General features: G+C 38.1%; 3 protein-coding genes across 12 annotated transcripts in view; 2 read left to right on the top strand and 1 right to left on the bottom strand.

Annotated features, from left to right (window-relative positions):
- The first annotated feature begins 142 nt into the window (after positions 1-142).
- On the top strand, positions 143-3,601 carry LOC124306951 (stAR-related lipid transfer protein 7, mitochondrial). 3 transcript variants are annotated; one of them, XM_046768160.1, is made up of 6 exons: positions 143-925; positions 1,005-1,171; positions 1,434-1,708; positions 1,781-1,908; positions 2,044-2,183; positions 2,270-3,601. In XM_046768160.1, exons 1-6 carry the CDS (start codon positions 540-542, stop codon positions 2,647-2,649), a joined length of 1,476 nt encoding a protein of 491 aa, XP_046624116.1. In that variant the 5' UTR covers positions 143-539; the 3' UTR covers positions 2,650-3,601. The 3 variants fall into 3 exon arrangements, with proteins under 3 accessions (XP_046624116.1, XP_046624117.1, XP_046624118.1); XM_046768161.1 differs by having other exon boundaries at positions 145-925; positions 1,005-1,159; XM_046768162.1 differs by having other exon boundaries at positions 146-925; positions 2,291-3,601.
- LOC124306952 (DNA-directed primase/polymerase protein-like) lies at positions 3,309-6,355 on the bottom strand. Its single transcript, XM_046768163.1, has 4 exons — positions 5,788-6,355; positions 4,900-5,708; positions 3,749-4,772; positions 3,309-3,716 (listed from the first exon to the last, which is right to left on the bottom strand). The coding sequence occupies exons 1-3, from the start codon at positions 6,118-6,120 to the stop codon at positions 4,490-4,492; spliced, it is 1,425 nt and encodes a 474-aa protein (XP_046624119.1). The 5' UTR covers positions 6,121-6,355; the 3' UTR covers positions 3,309-3,716; positions 3,749-4,489.
- Positions 6,356-6,496: 141 nt separating this feature from the next.
- LOC124307837 (atrial natriuretic peptide receptor 1) overlaps positions 6,497-26,771 on the top strand; it is a 136,409-nt gene continuing 116,134 nt past the window's right edge. Inside the window, exons 1-7 of one of the 8 annotated variants that reach the window (XM_046769973.1) lie at positions 6,497-6,595; positions 7,911-8,045; positions 8,758-8,842; positions 9,036-9,083; positions 16,256-16,426; positions 21,167-21,341; positions 24,664-24,872. In XM_046769973.1, the coding sequence (XP_046625929.1) occupies positions 8,824-8,842; positions 9,036-9,083; positions 16,256-16,426; positions 21,167-21,341; positions 24,664-24,872 (622 nt within the window). In that variant the 5' untranslated portion in view covers positions 6,497-6,595; positions 7,911-8,045; positions 8,758-8,823. Of the gene's footprint in view, positions 7,753-7,910; positions 8,046-8,757; positions 8,843-9,033; positions 9,084-9,889; positions 10,088-11,766; positions 13,234-16,255; positions 16,427-21,166; positions 21,342-24,663; positions 24,873-26,771 lie in introns of those variants that run through there. The other 7 variants (XM_046769974.1, XM_046769972.1, XM_046769970.1 and 4 more) reach the window with 7 other exon arrangements.

The raw sequence follows: 26,771 nt of genomic DNA, 5'->3' as shown, positions 1-26,771 counted from the left end.
GTACGATGTATTTTATTAAAAGTAATCTACATACAGAATGCTGGATATCAAGAGCGCAAGAGCGAGTCGGCCGATTCGTTTGACGACATGGCGGGGTTTTTTTAGTTCGGATAATTACCGCATCGCTTTTATTTCGCTGTGACATTTTAGACATGCGAGGAGCTGCGGTGAATTGCTCAATTGCTTAACGCTCGGGCAGTATGTATTTTTATCGCGCACTTGAAAGTCGGATAATGTCGTTGAAAAAGTGTCATGTAGTGTAATAAATAGAACAAAAGTTTACGTCCTAATTAACGAATGTTTGTCACCCGTGTGAATATACTAACACAATTTAGGGTGGTTAGGAGCCCCCCACATCCCGCTTAGCATGAATCGATCAGAATTTGGTATTTCGCAGTTTCCTATCGAGTTAATTGTCGTTTAGAAACGTCCTATATCCGTAAGAAAAGGATATCGAACTCAGCAAACGGCGAAATATGTCCAGTAATTGAAACGAGCAGTTGGTCTCGACAGAGAAATTGATAATCAATCGGCGAAAGATGCATTGCCTGCACGTGTCGATCGCCCTTGCTCGTCGTTATAACCCCAATTTGATTCATGCGAGGAACAATACTAGTAAGAGTTTCGAGGCCATCGGAAGAAAATGGGGTGGACGTTGGGTCAGGTTGTGGTTAAGGGAGCAAAGTCATGAGGTGGCAAAATCCTGCGCCAGACAATTCGAGTGCATTGTTGCCCAACGCGTAAGGCGAACACTGCAAATTTTTCACTTGTACACTAAAATTTGGGACGAGGTCGCCCTCAAGTCGTTTGTTAATATATGGCGGCGAAGGCTCGGTCAAAATACTAGAAAGTATTTGTTTGGCGCTGCTGGCGTCTCCGCCTACAATTGGGATCGAGAAAGAATTCCAGACAATGAACTCCACAGGTAAATTCACTGGTCATTCACCAAAGACAATGCCTGCGTCTAATTTCAGTTTTTAATTTTGTACTTCAACCGTTTTTAGATACTCCAAAGAACTCACGGACATCTACCAGCTGCGAGAGAATACCGTTACGTGCGCAAAGTGCCACCTGAGACTAGTCATTGATGTCACACAGTCTGGAGTTAAATACTGCCAATGTCACGGCGCGAAACCCGCACTGGCATCTGTCCAAAATGGTCTTATCTTGAGTACATCTATTAACCTCTGCATTATGAGAATGAAAATTTCTACCATCCTATAATATTCTATCAGAGTCACACAATTTTAAATTGAAATATCATTTAATTAACTAGACTGCCCTTCAAACTGTCTATCACTCTTATCACTCTGTCTTTAAAGCATCAGCTTAAGACGTTGTAAATCATTTTCATGGTCTTATTAATTCAATAGATTCATGGTTCCTACACATTATTTTACCATATCTTGATTTAGGTATTTATTATCTGTTAGGTAACGGAGATCAATGGCAGCCATTCATAGAGAGGCAGGATATGATAATGTGGCGCAAAGAAGAGCCTGAAAGTGGAGGGTTGTATGCTTACAAGGTCTATGGGTCATTTCCAGATGTGTCAGCGGAGGATTTTCTACATGTTCAAGTTGACGTTGAGTATAGAAAAGAATGGGATCCTACTGCCAGACACCTGGAGGTTATTGACACTGATCCCAGCACAGAGTCGTGCTTGGATCATCGCAGTGAAATTGTTTACTGGGAAATGATTTGGCCGGTAAGTATTTCATAACCAAATACAGGGCAGATGGTAACTACAGCTGTTGAAATGAATGAATTCTCGTTATAGAGATTATTTGCAAACAGAGATTACGTCTTTCAAAGAAGATGGCTCATCGATAAGGAAGAGGGCCTTATCGTCATTGTTAGCAGGACATCCGATCATCCCAAGGCCCCACTTAGGCCTGATACGCACAGGTTAATGGCCGTGTCAAATTTTTTTTTTGGTGTGGCATAGATTACTTTGTGTCGTAAATTAATTTTCCAGTTTATATCTACCTGATAGCGGTGATGCTTTACTTACGTTTTCTCAATTGCTTTATTTTTTAATAGAGTATCAACGTATTGGTCATACATGGTAATAAAACCATATACGGAATTTGATCAGCCTGGTATTGAGTTTGGATTAACATATTTTGATGACCCTGGTGTAAACATACCGTCAGCTGTGACCACTTGGGTAGCAATGAGTGGTGAGCGAAATAACTGATTTGCTAGACGAGTTTTAAAAATTTTACCATCAGTGCTAGGTTTTGTTTTCAACTTTTGCGTAATTAAGTTTTATCATTTCTTGATAAAGGGGTTCCTGATTTCTTGTGTCGTATGAGGAAAGCAACACTAGATTACCAGAGCCGCAAATCGAACGATGCAAAATCTGCAATGGTCAATATAGTTGAAAATCAGCCGATTGTTCTGGAGACGTGTAGTGATTCATCTGTTAGTGATGTTGGTTACGTATCCGAAGTGAAGGAAAATACAGAAACACCAAAAGAAAAGGGGGACGAAGAACCAAAGCCAGAGAGAAGTGACAAAAAAGAACGAAGTGCAGAAAGTACGGAAGATAAAGCAGAAGACAAAAGAGAAAGCGTAATGGGCCCTACACCAGATGAAGAACGTGGCTTTTTACACTACTTCTTACCGTCCCGACTGTTCACGTGACACGATAAGCCACATATATCCCTTGTTTAGAAGAAATCAATTTTAGCAAACAGATTTGCTGCTACTCGACCTGAAAAGATTATCAGTAATGCATTCTCATTTTAAAGACGAAGCGTTTTCTCTCTGACTTGTCGAATTTATTTTCGCGAACTTATACAGTATTCATAAACGTGGAGGATCTTGTTCAACAATTGTGTACTGTAAGTTGAAGCATGCTAGTAAGTCTACCACTGCCAAATCAAGGTCCCACTCGGAAAAAATTCTAGTTAATTCAATTTTACGACTGATACGTCTGGAAATCAAGTTCAGGTCAAGTGGAGATGTTATTAAACGTAAACATATTTTGTCTGGTTTGTCATAGGTGTGTTAGTGCAATAATGTTATTTCAATTGTGTGCAAGTGTAAATGTGTGTGTGTGTGAGAGAGAAAGAGAGAGAGAGAAAAGTAGCTTTGAAATAGTATCTATCATAGTACGAATCAAATTTAATTGAATCAAGTGAAGTATTTTGCTTTAAATCTTATATAGACAATTTAAGTGTTAGATTTTGAATAATTTTTCTGGTTTTACACAGAAATAATGAATATTTAAATTATGGTTATCTAATCATTTCATGTGGATGGACACTGCGCCATGTAATTCGATGCTTTTGCACTTTTTCAACCTTATAGGAATCATTTCAAAAAGAAAGACCATCTGACGTGAAATGAATTTTGAAGATCATTGATTTAATCTAGAGACGCATTATTCATCTATTTTTATGCCAAAGGTACAACAATATAATGCAAAATACACTGCAAAATGTTGCATAAAAACTTCCATCATCGAGTCGTACTTCTTACACAAACGTCACAGTTTGTAATCAAAGTACAGTCGATGCTAAAAATTCTTTATACAAAACCATCAGAAATATACTATACAATTAAGTACAATAAATCGCCACAAATAAATCAACACTGCATTCAAATTTATTTAAACTCGTCTGGCAGAGGTTTCTCCAAGATGTGGTGTTCCTATTTGAGATGCAAAATGTTGAAGCCTGCATTCACGTCCCGGTTGTAAGAAGAACCTGGAAAAAATAAATAAAACGTGCTTTTTCACCTGAATTGATATCGACTCCCGAAGGCGCACCAAACTTTGGGCTTTCGGTTACTTGAGGTACTGAGTCATCTGTATTTCGGTTATTTGGCATCCCGAGCTATCCGTTATTTCATATCGAACCAGCGGCCGGTTTGGTACACGAAGCGGTGAATTTACTACGTTACGCTCGACGATCCAATATTAATTCGAGTTTTTCCCCATCTTTTCCAATAATTTTATGTGCCAATTCATGAGCCGCTTGATCCATACGTTGCATCGGAGTAATCGTAGATTTACTTCGTTCTTCAATATTGCTAGTCCAATTTTTCAACTTTTCTTGTCTAATAGATTTACCCGTAAAATGTCTAAAGTATCGAGACTTGGTTTTCATATTGCAAATGCTGTCCGTTCGCCGTTCAGTAGCCGGGTCGGCACGCCGTCGAGAACTATGATAATTTCGGCTTTGTAGCGTTTATCGCTTTTTCGTTGAGATTAGATTTAGAATTGTTAGTTGAATTTTATCGGGGTTTCAGAATTATTATGCGATAGCATGGCAACAGGTGTGTAAAAATCAAGATGTCTATATTTTAATCCGTGTACAGAGTATAAAAACATATTGTTGAAATCTTGAATTTTTACAATTGCATGGCAACGCCAAAAGCTAGCTGACGTTTGAATATATTAATATTTTACGTGCATATGTGTATGTATGTACAATGATTAGATAGAATATGCTAGAAAAATCAATTTCTAAATTGTAGATTATGGTAGATCGATATTTGCTAATTCTAAATCGTCATCTTCTAATGCGACGAAATTATCAGTCTGACACAAAGAGCAGTCTTGAGGGTCAGGAACAGAGGACAGAAGGATGTCAGTTTCCTTGTCCATTTCGAAACATATTTTTTCTGGTAATTCTCTGGGTGCAGATTTAAAGCCAGCGCAGTCATGATCGTAGCACTTTTGGAATGCTACTTTGTTATTCAAATCAACAACCCAATATACCCCATTGCTTTTATGTGGCCTGCCTATATTGGCACAGTATCTGTAGCAGAAAAAAGTCGAATAATTTATATGTATCAAGTTTGGTGAATTTTATAGAATGCGTTACGAACTATGTCATCAAATTCAATTTTCAAAAGCATTTGACTAGTAAGAAATATTAATTTTACCTATGATCTATGAATGCATATAACAGTACGCTGTTATTCAGAAGTTTGACTTCCCGAATTTTGCCAGGTTTCACAATGTCTAAAATGAATTTATCGATGTCAGGATATGGTGATTCAATTTTCTTCTCAGCTCTGACATAAACCCGACGCTGACTTAAGCATTCTTTGGAATATTTAATCGCGTCTACCGAATTTTTATCCTGGTATTCAAGTAAAATCAAATTCTTAGTACTTGGTACATAAGATATCAAAGAGTCCAAGAATAATCCCAATTCTTTGTTCGTGTATGTTGTGCTGAGGATGTACTCAGAATCGTCGCTCACGGTCAGGTGAGAATTCTTTCCCAACTTGGTAGACTTGTAAATTCGAAAGTGCCTGTTTCTTGTGTAGACTCCTTCATCTACAAAGAGCTCTTTTCCCTTTGTGGTATTGATAAATAACTCTGCCAAATCTTCTTTGTGAAAGCGGCTTAAAATATTATCAACGGCGGATCGTGTGGCATTGTCTAGCAACAAACTTTGCCGAATATTAGAGCATATGGTTTTAACAAACCGTCCTGCATGTTTGTTATTCTTGAACATAACGTTTTTCACACGGAACACTAAATGCCGGCTGAATTTAACGTCGGTGGTTGAGTCCAGGCTTAGAACCTCCGATCTTCTGCAAGGAAAACCCCAGTGTTCCAAAAAATGTGCACAAAATACATCGATCAGTGTTTTTGTCATTTTTGAGCCATCGCTTGATGGGTTTAGATCCTTTCCAAATTCCAAATCAAAATATAGGTGGCAAGGAGAGCCGTCAGGTATAACCTGATATTGGAACAACAGGTGTGTGAATATTTCAACTCTGTCAAGTCGTATTAATTTTTTTATTAAAAAAAAATCAAACCTCGTATGAACATCTCTGGTCCTTGGGTCTAGATTCATCGACAAGCCAGTAGATTTCTGGGTGCGCTACAATGAATTTTCTGTATCCCTCATCATATTGCAAAACGAAGGTATGCATTGAGTTTGAACTTCCTTGATCGGCTACAAGCAACGCTTCTTGCTGCCTCCAAAATTCGCCCCAAAATTCAGATGGTCCCAACAACCGTCTTCGCTTAATCTTAGCTTCTTCGCTATCGTGTATGGACGACGATAATTCCCTGACTCTAGATTGATGCTGAGCGTGACTTTCGATCAATGTTTTTCCATAAAATGTATTTTTCGATATTTTACTCATTATTGTTGATTTTTCGGTGGATTTTTATCTACTTTCCAAAGTAAATATTTTCTCAAGTTCGTCACCTTGATCTTCTGGGCGTTGGATAATTCAAAACACAGAATTGGCTAATCTACGTCAGAAACTTTCCTTTATTTTGACACTTCAACCTGCCTGAGTCTAGATCTCTGTTTTGACGGGGTTGACGGAATACAAAGTCGGTAGTCCGATTGTTGCCTGTCGGAACCTGTCGAGAGCAGTAGCTGTATACCTCCCCCCTCCCCCCCCCCCCCAGACGTGCCCAGAACTTGACTCGCGCATGCGCGGATGCCTCGCACATGAAGTCAGATATCGGCGGCCCCTTTGAACCAAACGTGCGACGCCATTTCGTGCCAGATGGTGCCAGACACCGGCTGCGTGAAGATGATATATTGTAAAGACGTTCGGTCCTGGGCTAATATAGACGCCGGCTGGCTGGGACCGAGTATGTCCGGCGGTAATTATATTGCTTTGCTTACTTACTTACTGATCCGTCTTAAGAAATTCCGGTGTTAATTCGCGTTTGCATAGTAGAATACTGTAATTTTCTCCCGACCTTTTGGCTTCTCTTACCATGCCCTTACATCCCAGCAATCTGAGCCTCTCGCAAGTACTTCGCCAATAAAGGTATGTTTTTCTTTTCGGCCTGTACAAATACCTAGTTAGTGTGAATTCGTTGCGTTATTTTGGAAGCTGTCTGCATCGATTCTATGCCTGGTGTTTGCGGACAGATAAATAAATGTACGTAAAACGTACGTGGTTTTTTGCGCCTTCCGAGAAATAATGCTCTGTAAAACATAATCGATATTTGCACCTAATATTTGAAGGTAAACGAATGTCGGTAATTGATCGATATTTACTGACAATGAATAACGTCAGTTTGTGAATACATTGCCGACATGCTTTTGTCATCGAAAATTAGTTCCAAAAGTTTGGTCACAGAGCGCTTTCTACTGCAATGATATAAAAAATGTTAGCATCGGGTTAAAACAATAGAGAAGCAGGAAGAACAACGTAATAGGCTATAAACGGAAGGAAACTATGAAACATACAAGCCTTGTCTTGCTCATCACCTTGTCCGTATGTAAGTTATTATATTTTCAAATTTATTCCAACTCGGTTGTCATTTTGCCCCGCAAGCGTCGCTGCTGCAGCGCTAACTTCAGAGCACTCACAGAATCTCGGGACGTTGACGAGTTCGAACGTGCTGGAATCGCGTCCTGTGACTCGAATTTGTGAGAAACTTAAATTAACAGTTTTTTTTCAAACAAATCCGGTCTGTGGGGCTGGCCTTGGTAACTGACCGTCAAAAAAACAATTCAAAGTCACGTAAAGATTCGTTTTCACGCGGTTTGCTAGCGACTGACTTTTTTCTACGCTGAACAAATGACGATCGCGATTGGACCGTTACCGTGTTCTTACACCAAGTCCGTAAATATTTTCGGTGTATTCCTAGATAAATCATGTGTTGAGTGTGCTTTTCAGTTTATAACATTCCATTCTCAATTTGTCACGATTATATCGAGTATGAAGAGTCGTATACGATCGCTACAGTGATATACGCAGGTATGTATATATGTGGATACAAGCGTGCATTATACGTTTGCCCTTTCAGTAAGTTCAATCGTGTTTTTACATAGCCCTAGGTCATTGTTCTTCACAAATTGCATGTCAAGTCGCTACAGGTACGAGTCGCGAGCCAATTGTGCGATAAAAATAACAACTACAAACCCGTTGACGCTGTTATAATCGTTATTTATAATTTTCAACAGGCACGTGCGTGCTCAATTGTTGAAAACTAGCGGCTCTACGACGCCGAAGGTCATCGCTGACAAAGCCTATGTCTTGGAGATCGATCAGGAGAGCTGATTCGACTGATTCTATATTCTGGAAGCATCAAACTATCGGTAAGCCTCACATGCAATTTATTTAAGTACTAAGACGTTGCGATATTTATCCGTGATTTCATGCCTGATCGCATGGTAAAAATTTCGTAGAATTGATTTCGCCGTATAGCTCTGTGAGTCGCTTACACCCTGCAATTTTCTGAAACAAGGAAAATTCGTTTTTAAATTTAATTCGTGGCTTTTACAATTTGTACGTATCAGGATATCATGATATTTTAAATACGCTTCGTGCTCTCAGGAGGAGAATCTTGTTACCTCCCCCTGTTGCAGGCAACCCGACAAACGTACATTGCCGCAACGAATTTTACGAGTCATTATTTTAATCAGGGGATCAAATAATGAAAGATAATATCAAATTTGAAAGTTTCACCATAATTAGCAATGGTCTCAATGAAGTAATTTGATAAATTGAACTCTATAACAAAGTGAAAACTAAACTAATCACTGATACAGTGAATAAGAGTGAAATGTACCTGATCGATATAATTTTGACTTACCATGTCGCTTTTAATCGTAGATAACTTTAGAGCATACAATTTTTAGTGCTATTTAATTCTATTCACCTCCTTGATGCATTTATTTAACACCAGTGGTTATTTGGTAATCTATATGTTACTCAATTCTGCAGTTTGTTCATTAGGGCATCAAAAATCACTGAATGTTACGAAAAAAAATCTGATCCGTGTAATATTCTACTATGTTTTTATTACAGTCTAAAGAGTGCGTCGCTTCAGTATTCAACCTAGGCAGATGTTACGAGAACTGCTACATTCGAAGTATGGAGCAACCCGCGAGAGGTAAGAATACTTATTTTGGTAATTGTTTGATATTTTAAGGCGATTCATTTGAAATCAGATTTTTGTTTGCCGAACATGCGGTGACTAGATATGGGAGTAGACAAAAGTAATAGTTGATTTAAGAACTAAAAATTCATAGTGTAGACGTCAGCACCACATGCTAAATTAACTCGAGTTTTCTTTATGTTTCCAGATTCAAGCAGAGCCATCCAATTAACTTCTTCATTACTCGGCGACGTTGGTGAGTTTGCATGGGTTTAGGTTACCGGTGTATTTCCTTGGGACTCCTCTGTCACGTGGCTTGGCGGTGACAATTGTTACATAAGTTTTCGATTTCTTAACTGCATGGACAGGCTCATTCGCGATTGCAACGATGCTTGACTTTCCATTAAATCATTTTTTGCAACTTACCCTTCTTATGATTCTTATCTTACGCTACTTGAAGTTGAAAATTTGGCACGCTGCTAATAGTGGAATGAGCATCGTGACAGGTAACCATTGCTTACTCGGCATTTCGGAGAACTCATTGTGCCTGGTTACTGATATACCTAGTAATTTACGTTTGAATTTAATAATGCTGTCGTTTAAGCGGGGGCTTTACTTGAGGTTCAATTATATCCAAAGAATTATTTAAGATGTTATGTGAACTGTTTGTGAACCGTTCAGTTTCGACCACTGCAGCGGCACTTCGCTATGGTAAATATGTCTGTATTATCCACTGCTTTTGCGATGCCGAAGCACGGGTAGAGTATGGATCGGTAATCACGCGACCTACATTCACCGTTCAGGATAGTTCGAAAATCAATTTCAAAAACCTATTTCGTGTCAGAGGGCGTTACCAAACGAGGAAAACGTAAAACGGGAGTGTAGACTTCTTCAGGATCTCTGCGCGAGGCTTGGGATATAAATCCCGACCGCGAGTTGAGAAAACAGTGACCGTATTACATTTCGTTCCAAGAGAAAACGAATGGTCCGATAGATACGTAAGAATGTAACGTTGAACCAATATTTTTCACATTCGTTATAATATTTATGCATTGTTCACAGGGTTCCGGGTATCATTATTTATGAATCCTTTTGGTACCAGACTGACCGCGAAATTTGATACAACCAATCGATTGAATGATGATAAACGATTGTCCTGTTCAATGGAAAGAATGTTACGGATCTCGCTTTTCTGTGGATTGAAGAAGACTGACAACAAGCTTTTTCCTTGATTGAATATATCCGGAGTACATGATCAAGGTATATGCTTATTGGGATTCATTAGTTCATATTACGCTGAGTCGAACTATAACGGCTCGTAATAAAATATAGTAATTACTCTGCTGCGAAACTCAATTTTTGCTAAGTGTAGGTATAAATCGATCGACCCCGCGTACGAATTCATATTTTAATACCGGTTAATCATATTCTTTAAAATACTTTTAATCACTTCAATTTCGCACTGTACAGCGTATTTCGAATTGTGAAAAAAGTAATTCTTTAAGCAACTTTTCTCTTTTTGAAGTTCGCGTACTTTCAACTTTGATGGAAATTTTATAACTTGTCTTTAGAATATTACAATCTGTATCAGATTGTGGTTTACATCACGAGAACCAAACTTTATCGTATTTCCATAGTACATTTTTTTTCATGATCAATAGCGGAATTGTTATAGTGTGATTAAATTTTAATCTGCCCGTTATACACGAAATATTTTTCACCTGCAGATTGCCGTAATTCCGTGGTTAAGAGATCAAACTGCATTGATATAATCCGACCATTTTATGTTGGATGCTTTTGCAACTGCGGTAGTTTTTAATCCCCTATTAGAAAGGACTTATAGCAGATATATATTTCCTATTCCCCACGAATATTACCGATCAGAGATCCAATTTCTCGCATCGAAAGTACAGCAAATAGAAGCTAAACAATGCAAAACTCGATTCGGCGATGCGAAGTAATTTTCATAAATTGTATGGGTCGGTTGGTTTAGGGATTTGTTGAATGAGGCATAATTTTCAGGTATATAACAGTCGTAGCATCCGGGTCCTCGCGCTGAGAGCTGGCTCAGCTTCGCTGCCGTTACAATCTAAAGACACTTGTTGCTCGTGCGCGAAAACGGAAGCGCTTTAGCAGCTTCAGTTTCGCGATGATCCGATGCCAGCAGCGGTATTCTCAGTCGGAGCGATTCTTTCGCCCGAAATAGGGGTGTCGAGGAGGCACCGACGAGTGTGCCAGCCGCCGGTATAATTCTAATTATTATTATCACAGGAATCGGGAGGAAACAAGTAGAAATAGATGAAAATCCGTGCAATTCACGTGTGCGATTAGTACCTACATTTTATACAAACGAATTAATTCTGTACGGTGTACATCAGAGAGACGGACCGGCGATCAATATCGATACATACCTATAAGACTTTGGTTCGTGGGTGCATTGTCAAACCACTTTTACTTTCTCTCCCTTCTTCCATCTTACAGGTATACAGTATAGAATATCTCTGCAGTATACAAATATTAACATCGTTATTTTCCGCACATATCGGACAGGACGAATTATTTACTCACCTGTCGATATATCTATCAATTGCAGCGGGCGGTGTATATACGCCACACATATTATACACACATAGATTACAACCGGGAGAGAGAGAGAGAGGTTTTCGTCTACAAGCCGCGTGATCATGTCGAGATAGAAACGCAAAGAAGATCGAAGCTTCGTTTCGCTTCGGTCAGTCGGTCGTCGCCGAGTTTCCTCGCACACACATGTAGCAAGGTACATACCTTCCAACCGAGATGTACACGTACGTTTATAATAACAACGGAAAGTGTAACCAGAGAATGTTTGACGAGGTGATCGTCGCGGGTGCGCCGATGACGGGGGGCGGAGGGGAGGGGCGTCGATAGCGTATCAATCGAGGTGATACAGAATTTGTGATACGTGTCGTCGTCGTGTCGTTGTCCCTGTTCTGCGCGTACATGGATTACACTCACGGTCGCCGGATCCCGGGGTTGCAGTACACCGCGATCTGAAAGAGTTAATTGCCAGGTGAGACGAATCCGTCGCCCGTCTTCGTCGCCTTCGGGTACTCGTACCTCTACGCTTTGGACATTTTTGCGTCTTTCTCAAAATTGCGCGACGGTAGATTTTTGGAAAAAACCGTGGATATTGAGGTACAGGTATTTCGGTACTGTGCGCGAAACGTATTCAAGGAGGTAATAATTACGAAATTCGATATCAAAAAGGACTTGTTCGGAAGAAAAAAAAAAAAACAATTTCGCGCCAAAGCTGTGCCAACGTGTTTCCAATAGTGCAAAAAGTATTGTGCGTCAGTGAAATTCATCCAAAGGTTTTGAGTGCGTGATATTACCGGTCTATTTTCGAAATACCGACGAGTGAGTTTAGAAAACTGAACGAAGGGAAAACGCTGTTCGATAGTTCATTTGTGGTTTACATGCTACGGTAGTGGTGGTGGTTTCTTTTCTTTTCTTGCCTTTTCTTTCTTTCTCCTTTCTTTTATTATCTGTCGAACCAACAACTGTGCAACACGCGATGACGGACGGTTCTTGAGTATTTCTGATTTTTGAACTCTAACGAGGAGAAGCAAAAGGAAGAAAAAAAATAAAATAATCCTGTATCGACTCCGGTGATCGCCTCTATCGATATTTTTCTTACATCTTCTCTCATACGCTCTCCGAATTCCTGCAAGCGTCTTGTACGCGAGAGTTGTTGCAAGGCACGTGAGCGTCACTGGAACAAACATTGAGTCGATGCGTGACATAATCTTTTGTACCTCTAAACTCGCGACAACTCGAGGGAGAAACGGGAAATTTCGCAAATCTTGTAAAGGAGATAAAAAAGCTTGTTGCAAGATGTGATGCAAGTGGTGTATATACGGTCGAGTTTCACCCCGAAGTTTCTTTACCTCGGAAAGAACTGCAGTACGTCCAAGAAGACGAGAAGAGGGAGGCATGAACTCTTCCCGTAACTACTCGGAGTAGTTTTCAACTTGTCGTTTGAACGAAACTTTTCTCGTATCGCTGTGCGAAGCGAAACGGACGCGCGTTCGTTATACTCGATGAGGAATATGAAGAAGAAGTGAACCACTCCAAGTGCTTCCAGGGTAAAACCGAGTGAGCCAGGAGCGGTTCACTTTCGCCATTTCCAATACTCATGGGGCTTGACTATGACTCGATTCCGACTGTTCTTGTTTCCCTGATCATCATCCTTGTTATGCCGCTGGATGTTTACGCCGGATGTCGCGAGGCTCAGTTGCCTCGTGATTGCGAGGCTCTTTGCACCTCCGATCGACACGGCGTCGAGACCTGCGAGTTGAGGGCTGCTGTTCTACTTCCTGCTGATCCTAGATTCGAAATAGCTCTTCCGAGAGTCCTGCCTGTCCTCGGTAAGAATAATAAAATATTTTCCCCAAGCAAATCATTCCAATTTTTAGACTTCGCTTTGAAACACTTCGGACGAAGTGTACTTTCACGACGCGTGTGTAGAATTTTTACTCGTTTTCCGTTCTGTTTAAACTTGCGCGTGTAACATGCCGGAACATGGCCAGTTATTACTCGCGAACTTTGTGTTTTGAGTGTGGGACGCATGTTAAACCTTTTTTATTTAAGAATAAACAAGAAAATTCTGAACTTCGATTTATAAAACAATTTCAAAGAGGTTTAATATCCAATTTGAGAAAGATACGTCAATTCGATCAAAGATTATTTCTTTGACGGATCTTTGTTCCTCTTTTTGTAACACCAGTTCTTCAGAATAAAAGAAGAAAGTTTGGACAACTTCGTTCTTTCGTCATCGAAATATATACTATGTATATATATATATAATGAATCACTACTATTATCAATGAAGTGAAATTGGTATCAATGACAACAACTACCGATATCACTCGGAGACATTTCAAGTTGATATAACGCTCAACTTTGTCTGTCTACACTTTTAACATTAATTTTATTTACCGGAAATTCTTATACATAGTCGAATTTACGGACAAGTGACATAATATCAGAAAATGTTTGATATTTTATCGTCAAGTCGGTCGCGTTTTATTCGTGTTTCAAGTCGAGCCTGGTGATGATGATTATAGATATGACCGTCGTAACAGGACGATATTTGGTTGTAGGTATATAATTTTTTTCAATATTCCACCGGCGTTAATAAAATTCATTTCTTGAGAGTTATATCGAGCCGATGTCAGAAGCCCCAGACAGAGAGAGAGAGAGAGTTTGGAGTGGCATGTTTGAGTTTTTGTATACTGACTATTTTTACTTGCCACATCACTGCGTTTTATCATCCAAAGATCACTCAGAAAAGTATCATGTATAATAAGTAGAAAATAATAAGAGTAAAATTTTTCTACGCCGTTCGTTTCATAGTTAAAATTTGGGGATATGAAAACAAATCAGCGAGTTTTTTTTCAGTGATGAAAAATTCTTCAAGGGAGAGAATGAATTTTTCTCTTGGCATTTACACCACGTGCAGCTAGCTTCGCTGCCAAATATTTTACGTATGATAGATTCGTAACAACGAGACGCGGACCGCAACGCGAATGTTGTCAAACAATGAGGGGGAAAAGTGATTTGGAACAGCTGCTGCGTGCAGAATGCTCGGTGAAATATCTTGCCGGGATTGAAAATACTTTTAATCGATACCGCCGCTGGCGTCGTTGGGGAAACTTTGGTCGGATGAGCTTTTCACTTAACGAGGTGAAAACTCGGTCGGGAATAGGGTGAGGAAATCGTGGGTGAAAATTCCTGTTTTTTAACCTTCGACGTTCGAATTCGCTGCGAATATTTAGCTTTGAAAAATCAGTGATGATGATTGTTACGCTATTTTGGGGCGGGAGAGAGAGAAAAAAAAGTAATGAAATAAAAATCGACAGATTTTTATTCAGCGACATCTGAAAGAGGGATGAAAATTTGGTAGAGGTTCTGAAATTCCATTACATATAGGGAGGTATATAAAAGACGAAAAGTTCTAAATGTCGTTGGATGTAAAATGTATGTTATTTTACTTGACTGGGTCGGCAGATACCAGATATTTACATATTGCGGAAATTGTCTGTTTGAAAAGAGAAAGTAAAGAGGAAAAGAGCGATACTTGATAGCCGTTGAATGATTCTGTACGAAGAAAGAAAGAAATAAATAAATAATTGAGAAAGAAAATAAAACTAACAACCGTAATTAGAGGTACACGCTTGAAAAGATTGATACTTGTCAATTTTATGCTCTTCTCTCTTTTTCTCGTCTTTTCGTGTTATCACTTTCGAATTGAATCAGCACTTACCCAGAGAAGTTTCTTCGCTAATGAAGAGATGAAATTGTCACAAGATTTCCCGGTGTTAGAACGTCATGTACTATATGCACGAAAAAATTCAGTCAGTGTTCGAAATTGTGTTACGAAAATTGAATAAAATTTTTCTCAAGTTATACAGTATGCGTATATAATACTTGTCGCTTTTACTCTGATTGGAACGAGAACAATTACGAATTTTCACCTAATTCATGGAAATTCAGAATCGCGATATAACACCTGTCGTATTCCTGTATTTGGATATTATGAAGGACTTGAGAGTTTAAGATGATTTGAGAAATCGCGGAAGCAAAATAACTCGTTTAAACCTCCCCTACCGACTGAAATTAAATGTCTGAAATTTGTTAACAACGTTTATACGCTATTCCGGTCGATGTAAATCGTTGTAAATGTCGTTGAAAATTTCTTTCCGAAAAGTTCCCCGATTCGTTCAAAACGTTCCGCTTTCGTTGAAATTCTGCAACAATTATCAAAGAAAACATAATTCTTAATTATTTTTGATGATTTGTTATTTATAAACATATGCATTGTTCAGATAATGCCGTGTTATTAATTTGAGAGAAAGGGTGAAGGGAATTTAAGGCGAATAACACTGCTCAACAAAAAAATTCACTTTTTGTGTAGCATGAAAACTCTTGACCGATTATGTCAGGAACACGGTTTAGTACAATAGAATTAATATTAGAATATTCTCGATACGAATAGTTTTATTTTAATACAATTTTGTTAGCTTATCCAAAAATACAGATTTTACGAATGAACGTGAGGTAGACAAAATTTTGTAACAAGGAAGTTGCTTATTAATTTTTAAATACCAATCTACCCTCGTTATAAAATCATATTTATTTTGATTCGATCAAGTGTAGTTTTCGTCTTACAGCTGTTACCAGTAAAATCGAATGTTTATCGTTTTGACTTACATTTTTTGATTCAGGGTGTTTTGTTATTTATCGTAATTAACTAATTGGTATTCAAAATGAATAATAAAACACCCAGAATCAAAAAAGATAAACGTTCAATTTTACTGGCCGGGATCTACAGGCGACTTTTACGATTGTTTGGTTCGTGTCGATATAATTCACATCGTTTTCTTTCAGATTTGGCAGTCTACGACGCGAGGGCTCGAGGCCTGTTGCCTTCATGGTTGAATCTCACCTTCCTGCCGCAGGACGATCATTGCGATGCGACCTACGCCCAAATCGGAGCTTTCGACAGCTACTCGAATTGCGTTCACCTCTTCCTCGGCCCAGCCTGCGATTACAGCGTCGGTGAGTGAAATGAAATCAGTGTTTTTTAGTCCTTAGAACGACGGTTTAACTTAAACATATAGAAATTATTTACCGCAATTATATGATTGGCGATATACTTAATTTTCTGTGTATATCAACGTTTAATCTGTTTGTTTAGCTTGTTACAATTTTTCACATTAATAAGTCCTTAACATCAATTAATTATCGCGACAGTTATAAGAAAATATAACAAGAGTCTTCAGAATCAAAACGAACAGTAACATTTCAAATTTCATGGTTACAGAGTTACAGAACTCGTTTTTATTTCGTATCCATAATTATATTTTTCGGTTACGGTATTGAATGAAAATAGTTATAAGGATTGTTTAGGAATTATTACAATTAGAAATCCACCGATAATTCGAAAATTCGTAATTTGTTAGTGGGTGAAAAAAATTTTAACAAAGTTCACGGGTATATTTTTCAAACATTCTTCCGAGCTTGCGAAGAGATTTCGTTTAAGCCTCGCGTTGTTTCACTGTGTCAACGATATTTCGCGTCTGATTGTGTAAAAGAGATTTTTTTTATGGGATTTTATGCGGTTACGAACGTATGCGCAAACCCACGTAAAAATAGGATGGAGATAGTAATCGTGAGTACACAAATCGATAAGCAGCTTGCTCGTCTACCATTCTTTGCTTCCGGGTTATTCCGCAAGCACTTTTGGTACATAAAAATCTGCAAAGATTTGCCTCCACGGAATCGAGAAGCCCAGTCAAGCGCATAACAAGACGTTGTAAATAGCGTAAATATGTTACATGTTGTTGTTGTTTTGTTTTTCTCCCTTTCGTTTAAGAGAAGAATGATTTTTGTTATTTCTTCTTCTCGTCGTTATTCGGTCTCATCATTCTTTTTCATTCTCATTCCCGTATACACGGTGCCTGTAATAAATTTATAATTCATTCTGTTTTTGGGATCATTTTTTTTTCTATGCGCTATATTTTCTCCTTTTTGAAGGGATACAGAGAAAAAAAAACGAAACGCGTTTCCGTCGATAGCGAAATAAACGCAACGTCTTGCAGGTTCAAGATATTTATTCCACCCTGGCAAAGAATCCTGCAGTGATTTGTATATTAACTGTTGGATGAGTAAATCACCGAGCACTCGGCGTTACGTTATACATACGTGTACCGGCAGGCCCGGATTAAGATCGGGCAAGATATCCAAGGCTGTTCAACAAAAAAAAAAAAAAAAAGAGAATGTCGGTTTGGCAAGATGGTCCGATAGGTTAGATTTAAAAAGTGGTGACAGGGAATCAAATCGACCAAAGTTAAGAAAAACATTATGATTATAATATTTCTCTTGTGATGTGATCAAGTTTGTATAAAACATTATCCTACAGAGATGTGATTTGTCTTTTTAGCCTTACGGTTGATCCGAGCCTGCCGATATACGTATGTATAGTATATATATATATATATATATATATATATATATATATATATATGTGTGTACATATATGTATGCAGAACGGCGTGAACTTTACGATCAAACCACGTGCGTTGATGGAAATAAATTATTCCGCACGTTTAAGTTATCGACTGATCCTGTATTTTTTTTCCTTTTTCTTTGCACTTCTCTTTTCTTGAAATGAAAATGATTGAAAAAATGAGTTTACTTTGATCGAGAAAACGCTATAAATGCTCGAATTTACCCTCGTCGGTTGGATTTTCATAAATCTTGTCCGATACATGATTGTTCTTTGATGTATGTCCATGTGTATAAGAAGATATTTTGCAACTGCCAAGTTTAAAATGGCACGACGAACGATTTCATTTAAGACTCGACTCGAGGGAAAACTTTGCCACTAACCAATACTCGCCAACGCTTCAAACTTTTTATTTCATTGCAATATTGCAAAAAAGGCTTTGTTTTCTTTTATCATTTCACTTCTCTCGCACGATACCTGTAAATTATAAATCTTTAATGGATCGACATATCTCTTGTTAATTGTTCTCCCTTCCAGGCTCTGGAAATGCGAAATTTGACGGTAATGTTCGACTCGAGTGGCGTGAAAAAATGAAAAAATTCACAGACACGGTTGTTGTTCTTCTCTTTTTTTCTCATCGCTCACAATAAGTTCGCCGTGCAATTTTATTGTTCGGTTCTCGTTACCGTTCCCTTCCTTCTGCACAAGGCAGGGCAGCCGCAGCCGGTTTTCCCTCAGCGTCGAGTGGCAATCACGCTTACCACTCGTGGGTGGAAAACACATTTTTGATATGAAACGTCAGGGCGCAAAATGAAAGAAGATTAAACGGTATACGAAAAGATGAAACACCCAGGAGTCGCGACGTTTCTTCGAGTGACTCGAAACTTTGGTGCAGGAATGGTTTTACCACCGAGAAGAACTGATTCACTTTTCTCATATTCGAAGATTGAGCGAAGTTACCCGGCAAAAAAGTTAGCCTAACGTCGATAATACAGGGGTTGTGAAATGAAACAAGATTTGAAAGTCGAACTTTTTGTTTGCTTCATTTCTCTTTTTATTTTAACCTATCCATCTAACGAAGCGCGCCAGATTTTTTTTAGAAACTATCGTCTGAACGCGTGTTTGGATAAAATGAAGTTTAGTTTAAAATTTTCAAAAGTTTCCTGCTCGAACTTTTCAAATTGATATAACTTGAGAACAAACAGAGATATTGAATAAATTCAAGACACATTTTTTTGCGTCTTGAATTGTAGCTGGTTCGTGAAAATATAATATAAATATTTGATAAAGAAATTATATTTCCGTGGTCGTAAGCTTGTTTGAATATTGAAGAAAAAAATTCGTTTACTTACACGATGATCACGTTTTGTTTTATTGCTAAAGATATCTCGAAAATCGTTGGTGGTTTCATGAATTTTCAGCCAAGTATCATTATTGTAATATCGGTGATTTTAAGGGGATCTAATTTTTTTACGAGACTATGATTCAAAACTAAGAAAACGTGTTTTAAACTTTGTCAAAATCTATTTTCATTTCCGAGTTATTATACCCAAATTGAAAAGTTGAAACAGGAAATCTTTCGAATTTTCGCAACTGAAGAACGAAATGAGATAAAATTTTCGAATAATGAGGAATAATTCTCCATTCTATGTACATGAAAAACAACAATTCGATTCCATATTACGTTCGATTTCACGCGGAATCAACTTCATTCCTCAACTGTTTTCGTATTTTACTAATATGTGCAGTACAATGAAATCCGGTTTTAATACCTTCTTAAATTCAAATTATTTTCGCAGGCCTTTATCGAGACGACGATCACGTATCCAAGCTTCTGACTCTTGAGCAAACCTTGCGGGGTAATCTCGTGCCAACTTCCAAACTCTCCGGGTTAGTTTACCTCGTGGCTTCGCGTATTGAATACATTCTAAAATGCCCGGCTGTGCAAACATGTTTTAGGCAATCCTAAGTATACGTTGCGGAGAAAACTTTTCACTCGCTTTGCTCTGATTGTTTTTACGCTGGTGCAAAAAAGAAATGTAAATAATCAGACGATAACGAAAGAAAGAGAGAATAATCTTAAGCGAGTTTCGATTCGATTCAGAGTCGGTTTTTCAAACTTTTGATGAATTGTTTAACCGTTTTACACTCTCTTTTACGTTATATATTTTCGGCAGTTTCGAATCTCGCCTTTTTTTTTTTCAACCAGGCCTCCGGAATTTCCGTGAGAGCTTTTATCTGCACCAGGTTTGTCAATGAATCGTACATTGAGTGCCTCGCGGATGTCGAGTGCTGATAACTTATTAAACGACTCGTTCGATAAACGCTACTTTATAACGGATGGCCGCCCAACGCCTGGAGTGTAACCAAAAAAGCCAGCTAACAATAAATATTTATACGAAATTGAATTCTGGCCAAAGTGGGCTCGATAAGTTTATCGAAAAATACCTGCCGGAATGGATTATACAATATAGGTATAACCGAATATTTATACCGAAACGTTACGCCTGTTCACGTATGAAATAAAAATTCATTCTCGATTTTTATTTTATTTCACTCTCTTCAATCCTCCGTATGATGTTAAATTATAAGCAATTAGCTGTTTTAATTTTCGTCCCGTGAACACCGATTTTCAATGCACGTAATCAAATTCGAACACTGAGAGGAAAAAGCCGTTGAATCAACAAATTGTGCGATCACGGGCGGCGAAATGAATATTCATTTGTGCAGTCGGTTCAAAATCTGTTGGCTTAGCGAAATGTTGATTGACTTTAAAAAGTCGAACTAAACATTTTGCTAAAACAACAGATCTTGAACTTGAACTTGAAGTTCTCGCAATTTATTCGTATTCTTGATTTATCTTCGTCACTTTCCGTACTGATAAACAGACAATCTCGATGATATGTAAAAATATATATTCACAATTCTATTCTCACAGATAATAAAATCGTATAATAAGAAATATCCAACTGTAAACAATTTAGGAACCAAGCGGGAATTATTTTCAGGCTGGAAAGTGGGTGAGAAAAATTTCGCATCCTGATAGACCAAAATTGCGATTACTTTTGTTCACCTGTAACCTTATAGGTACCGATTCAAATTGAATAACTTTGAAAGAACTTTTGCGTGTAGCTATAATTTAGCTATTAAAAAACTGTACTAATAACTTACATTTAGTTAAGAATCAGTTGGAACGAATTCGGTGTGCAACCATCAGTGTGGAATCCGTAATTTCCTACTCTGTAAATTCGACTATTTATGCAAGGTTAAATTCCTTCCTTCAATTTCAGCCGTCGTCGGAAGGGTGGCAAAGTTTCTCGGGGCTCCGTTGATCACCACGGGAGGTTTCACCTTCGATTTTACTCAACGAAAGAAGGAGTGCAGCGATGAGTATTACATGACGCTGAGGACGGGAAGCCTGGCTTTCAGGGATCTGAGTAAATTCTTTATCGCCATTATGGACAGGTGAGTAATTCACCGACTATTATTATAACTATTATTATTATTACTATTATTATTAATATGAATATTGTTGTGATTTTTCATTTTTTCGTATCGCGTTTACCTCGGGGAAATTCTTCTATCGAATTTAATATCGCGTTCATTCTTATTGCGTGAGGTGAAATTCCGGACGGGTCGTTTATTATTTTTTTTTTTTTTTTTTCCGGAACGTGACACACGTATGGACAAAACGAATATCGAAGTCACGCGTATGCATAAAATACACACACGAGCCTGAAAAATTAATTCCGGTGATAATTTAGGGGAAGAAATAAGGAAGAAATTATTCTCGGTGAGGTGCACGAAAGTTATAATTATATTTGTTCGGTTAATTGATCGTCCGTAATTGACGATGTAGTCGAATGGAAATGATGATGATAATAATACTGAAATCGAAATTATCAATAATAATTATAATTGCGCGTTCCAATCCAGCGTATTGTTGCCAATGACAAGGAAGAAAAGGTTTTACGAGATAACCGACGCAGTGTTAAGAACGGAGGTTAAAAATACATTGGAAAGAGGAAAAGAAAAAGAAAATAAAAGCAACATGTTCGTCAAACGTTAAATATCCTGTAGAGGCAATGATATATCCAGTATTCATTTATATTTTACAGAGCGTTGATAAAACGGTATTTTCTAATGCTGGCGGTCGAATTTCCGGGATACAGGTACACGAATGTGTCTCTGTGTGTAATATTACGGAGGTATTTATAATATCACAACGCCGCGTTGTCACGAAAACACGGCTGCGGATCAAGGCACTTCGAGTTAACACCTCGTACGTATCGCTCCGGCTTTGTAAGATAAAGACTTGAGATTTAGATAGGCGGGTATAAGGTATGCCTGTCACGGTGTGCATGCCGCGTGTCTATTGCGCTATTTAAAATTAAAGCAACGCGCGAGGATTCCGCTCTGTCGTTTTTTAATCGCTACCGGGATTCTTCTACGCCTGTCATATATGTACGTGTATATAATGTTGGGATTACAGTATTGTCAAATACTCGACGGCGTTGAATGCATGTACGTAATAACGTGTGCCGAAAATAGGAAATTTTTATATTTATTTTCATGAGATTTTTTGCGAGATGAAAATACAAAAGTTCAAAATACCGGAATCGCGAGGGCAAGCTTGGATATCGAACGATGCTTGAATTTATTCGAATCGTTTCAGGATTGTAGAAAAATCTAACAGATTTGTTCGATTTCAATCTACGGTGACTCGCATTTTATTCGAAAGACAATTTTCAACAAATTGTGCACTGAAACAGTTTTGTTTTTTCAATTAATCTGGGATCGTTAAGTATAGAAAGATTGTGTCGTAACGAAATTAAGAAATTAAATGTACATCAATTTTCGGTCAATCAATCCGTAGATCTTCGTTCGAAGGGTACATAATCCGCGGAATGACGGGGACAAATTTTGCGTTTAAACTTTTCGTTTTTCTTCAATTACTCGCGAACAATTTTCGGAATCAAAGGGGTCAAAGGGGACAAAGAGCAAATTAAAAGGCTACGCAGAATATCTAAGGGACACGCGAAACCAAAATGAAAGCTTGGAAGGCGAGGCTCGTGTCGAGGGCTCAATTTGACGTACGTATGATTAATTCGCACGCCACGGACACTCGATCGCTGCATCGCCGGTTAGAATTTTCGCGTGTCCGCTCCTTCCTCGTCCAATAATTATACCTTGTATTCTTTATTATCCACGAGATCGATTTATCTACGAAGAGATATCACGCGAGAATTTAGGCCTGACACGACCAGAATTTATGCATCATTCCACGCGATATATAGCAATACAGATATGAATAACGTGTGATATAAATAAATATACGAAAATAGATAATTAAAGATAAATAAAAAACATTGTTCGTTGAGTATGATCCTGTATCGTGGGTTTTATTATATACATCCACGCATCTACACACCTACGTGTAAGCGAGTTGTGTGGATGATATTATTATTATCTGATTACACGTGCAATACAGCGCGTCTATGAAAATCGTTGTAAAAATATATGTACGTGTTACCCTTTGATCATTTTGAAACGAGGGTTGCGTTGTTTCGTTTCGTGCTTTTTTTTTTTTTTTTTGTTATTATAATCACGCTTGCTTACAACTAGTCAGCCAATCTTTGTTTTCGCGCATTACACGTGGTTATATACCAATAAGTACCACACGTTTCTCTGCTTTTCGCGAATTTGAATCCGTGTTGTATTTGATTTTTTTTTATATTTCTCCGCTCACTCCGGTTCGTCTGTTATAAAATTAATTCGAAAATCGTGAGCGATTCGGCGTCTGTCGTATAATATGAATTATAAATATTAGGGTCTGCAGCAGTTTGAGCCACGGAACTGTATACATCCCCAGCTTTTACATATATATGCATACATAGATATATAATATACTACGTAATATTTATAACCGAAAGATGAAATATAAATATACGATATCACCGCGTGATTTCTCACTGGGAGGTGTTGTTTTCTGCTGATTTTTTCTCTTCTTATACGTCTGTTTTCTCAAAGGAGTTTATTTATCGACTCATTTATTACCGCAAGTCTCGCAGTGTACGTCCGATATAACAAAACCTCTATAGAATCATTAAACTCGCTGTTTGAATTCTACCTATTTGCCTTTACTCAGAACCAGTGATCGATGTCCTCGACGAGATGTGCGAACGCATACAAGTTGGCTAATAAACACGTATGTGCACATATGTGTATATATATATACATACATACACAATAATATATATTTCACTTCGGCATTCTTATCGCCATCGCATCTATTTGACGTATCCGTAATTTATAACTCCTGTCGTCGGTATTATATTTAGATATTAAGATCGTTAGGGATTTTGCGGCAAATTCCACTGACGTAGTGACCGAGTGTAGTACGTGTATACATGTAATACAAGTAACGTGCCCGGAGCGGCATCAACGAAACAAACCCCATTTTTCAGTATATACAATATAACGCGTATACAAGTAGAGCGTTGTTCATTACCTCGTTATTTAACCAATTAAAAAAAGCGTTGCGCAACAAAGCGGTTGTGACTTGGTTATTGCATAAATAAATCTCTAACCATATCGTGCAAGAAGAGAATATCGTTGCGATGGAGAGCCGAGAGATTTAATCGTTATGTAAAATTTTAAGTCTGGATAAAACGTCAGAGGATTGATTTGTTTTTTATTTTTATTTATTTTTTTTAGCGAAACGTAAACGAACAAACGAATGACACGAAAGGGAATGAAATGTTTTTTGTTTTTTTTTTCAACGCAGGTACAAATGGCGGAAGGTTCATCTTTTTTACGTGACTAATGGTCAGACCAAACTTGCTGGCAAACACACGTGCCAATTGATGATGAAATCGATGGTCGAGTTCGTTAAGAAGAGACAGGACTTCACCTACGGTACTTTTGACGCCGAGACAACGTCGCCCAAGGATTACGCCGAGGCGCTTCGTGATCACGTTGGAAACAGCTGGAGCGGTGAGTCGATTTTTCAAATATTTTTACACTCCTTTTTTTCTTAAAGTTTTCCCCACCTCACCAGTTGGTGAGTATATGAATTATTATTTTATCGTTACGTATTATACCTTGCAGAAAATTAAACGAGTTGAAATTTTACTCGTGAAAATCTCATGCGGTGTATATAAAATAATTTATAAAGAGTATTATAATATTTATATATATATATGTATGTAATATGCCAGTTTTAATTGCCGAAATCGTGTTTATTTATAATTAATTATTCTCCTAAGGCTCCAGAAAAATAACTCAGAGCGAAATTCAACTCGCTTTAGGATGGAGTCTTACAATTTTTTGTCTCGTTTTGACGGACAAATTATACCCAGTTAGTATTTTAATTACGGAGCAGGTGCGAGGAAAGCTTCTTGTTATTATTCGTAGCTGTTGCAAAATGATTTTTCATTCCGAATAAAATGTTTGGACTCAATTATGGCGAATTGTAAACCGAGTTTTCGTCTCATTGTCTCCTCTTCTTTGAGTTTACGTTGTTTCGGTGATGGGTAACGTTACCGTACAACGATGTTCGTCGAAAAATTTTAATTCAAAAGAAATTGATTTTGTAAAATATATGAGTATTGTTTGGATTTGCTACAGTTAACTTGAATTTCAGGCAATGCTAAAAAAGTTAGGAAATAACGATAGTTTTCAACAATTTTAAATTATATTAACCTTGCGAATTTTCCCCTCGTTTTATTTCACAGTCAATACACAAATGCAAAGGTATTTGCAACGGAAATCGTTTTTATTTTTGTAACTCTAGGAATCTCGTTCGTTATACTCCACTGCATATCGGCAAGGAACTTTCTTCTATTCGGTTTTAGATTACACGTATAGGACGTCAGGAAAGAAATCTCCTGTAGACATAGGCATAGGGTACATTATTTAAAGTCAAACTTTTTCCATCCCATATCCACGCTCAAGATCCCCTCTGCAATGGCAAGGATTCATTTATCTAATCATTCGCCAATGCAGATCTACAGGATAACGATCTTACAAAGTTTGATTTTCGCCTGCTAGTTTTATTTCTCCGCATTGTCGGGTTATTCTTGAATACGAGGGCGTTACTGGCAAAGCTTATCCAAGGGAAGAAAAGAGCATCCGTCCATTCTTCTCCAAGTATAATAATGGAAATGAAAAGAATCGAGGTCAGCAGCGATTCGTTACGTAAGTTATTCAACCGGTCAAAGTTCGAGGGTGGAAACTTTACTTTCGAAACAATTTTGCAGTGGTTTTATTTTATCATATTTCGGTGCGATATTCCGTATTAAACTCAGGAAATATAGGCGACACCTTGTGTAACGAATGAGAGATGTACAGACGAGCACAATTTAGCGGAAAGCACCCTCGAAGCGAGTTGAAGAGCCCCTTTTGCCGACGACAAAGATCTGGTTTTCTCGTGCGTGCCTGCTTAACGTTCCAACCTTCAACCTTTTCACCCCCTGAGCCGGCGAATCGTGGTAACTGAAGGCTGGATACACACTCGTAACCCCGTAAGATAGCTCCCGCATAATCTAGTTGCTTTGAACGCTTATAGGTCCGGGCTTGCGTCAAGCTCGCGATCAAAGCATCGCAGCTCCGGAGCTTTCGTTGGATTTACCAAGGAACGGCTTGAATGACCCTTGAAACGCGAATTAAGCAGGATGCATATTCCGACCGTACAGCTGGTTCTCTGAATGCACTATTTTTTCACCTTTCGTCCCATTGGCAATATTGTTATACCCTTTTTTCGTCGAAAATGTTCGTGTTTTTTTGAATTTGCCAAAGAAGCAATTATTCCTGTGTCATCACATTTTATTTTTCTTGCAAGACGGAATTGATTTACCATTTCTTCACGTTTTTTCTTCTTCATCCTAAGAAAGC

The sequence above is a fragment of the Neodiprion virginianus genome, chromosome 6, assembly GCF_021901495.1.
Source record: "Neodiprion virginianus isolate iyNeoVirg1 chromosome 6, iyNeoVirg1.1, whole genome shotgun sequence".
Classification (NCBI taxonomy): Eukaryota; Metazoa; Arthropoda; class Insecta; order Hymenoptera; family Diprionidae; genus Neodiprion; species Neodiprion virginianus.
Note: the sequence above shows the minus strand (reverse complement) of the source record. Positions and strands in the feature narration are given on the sequence as shown.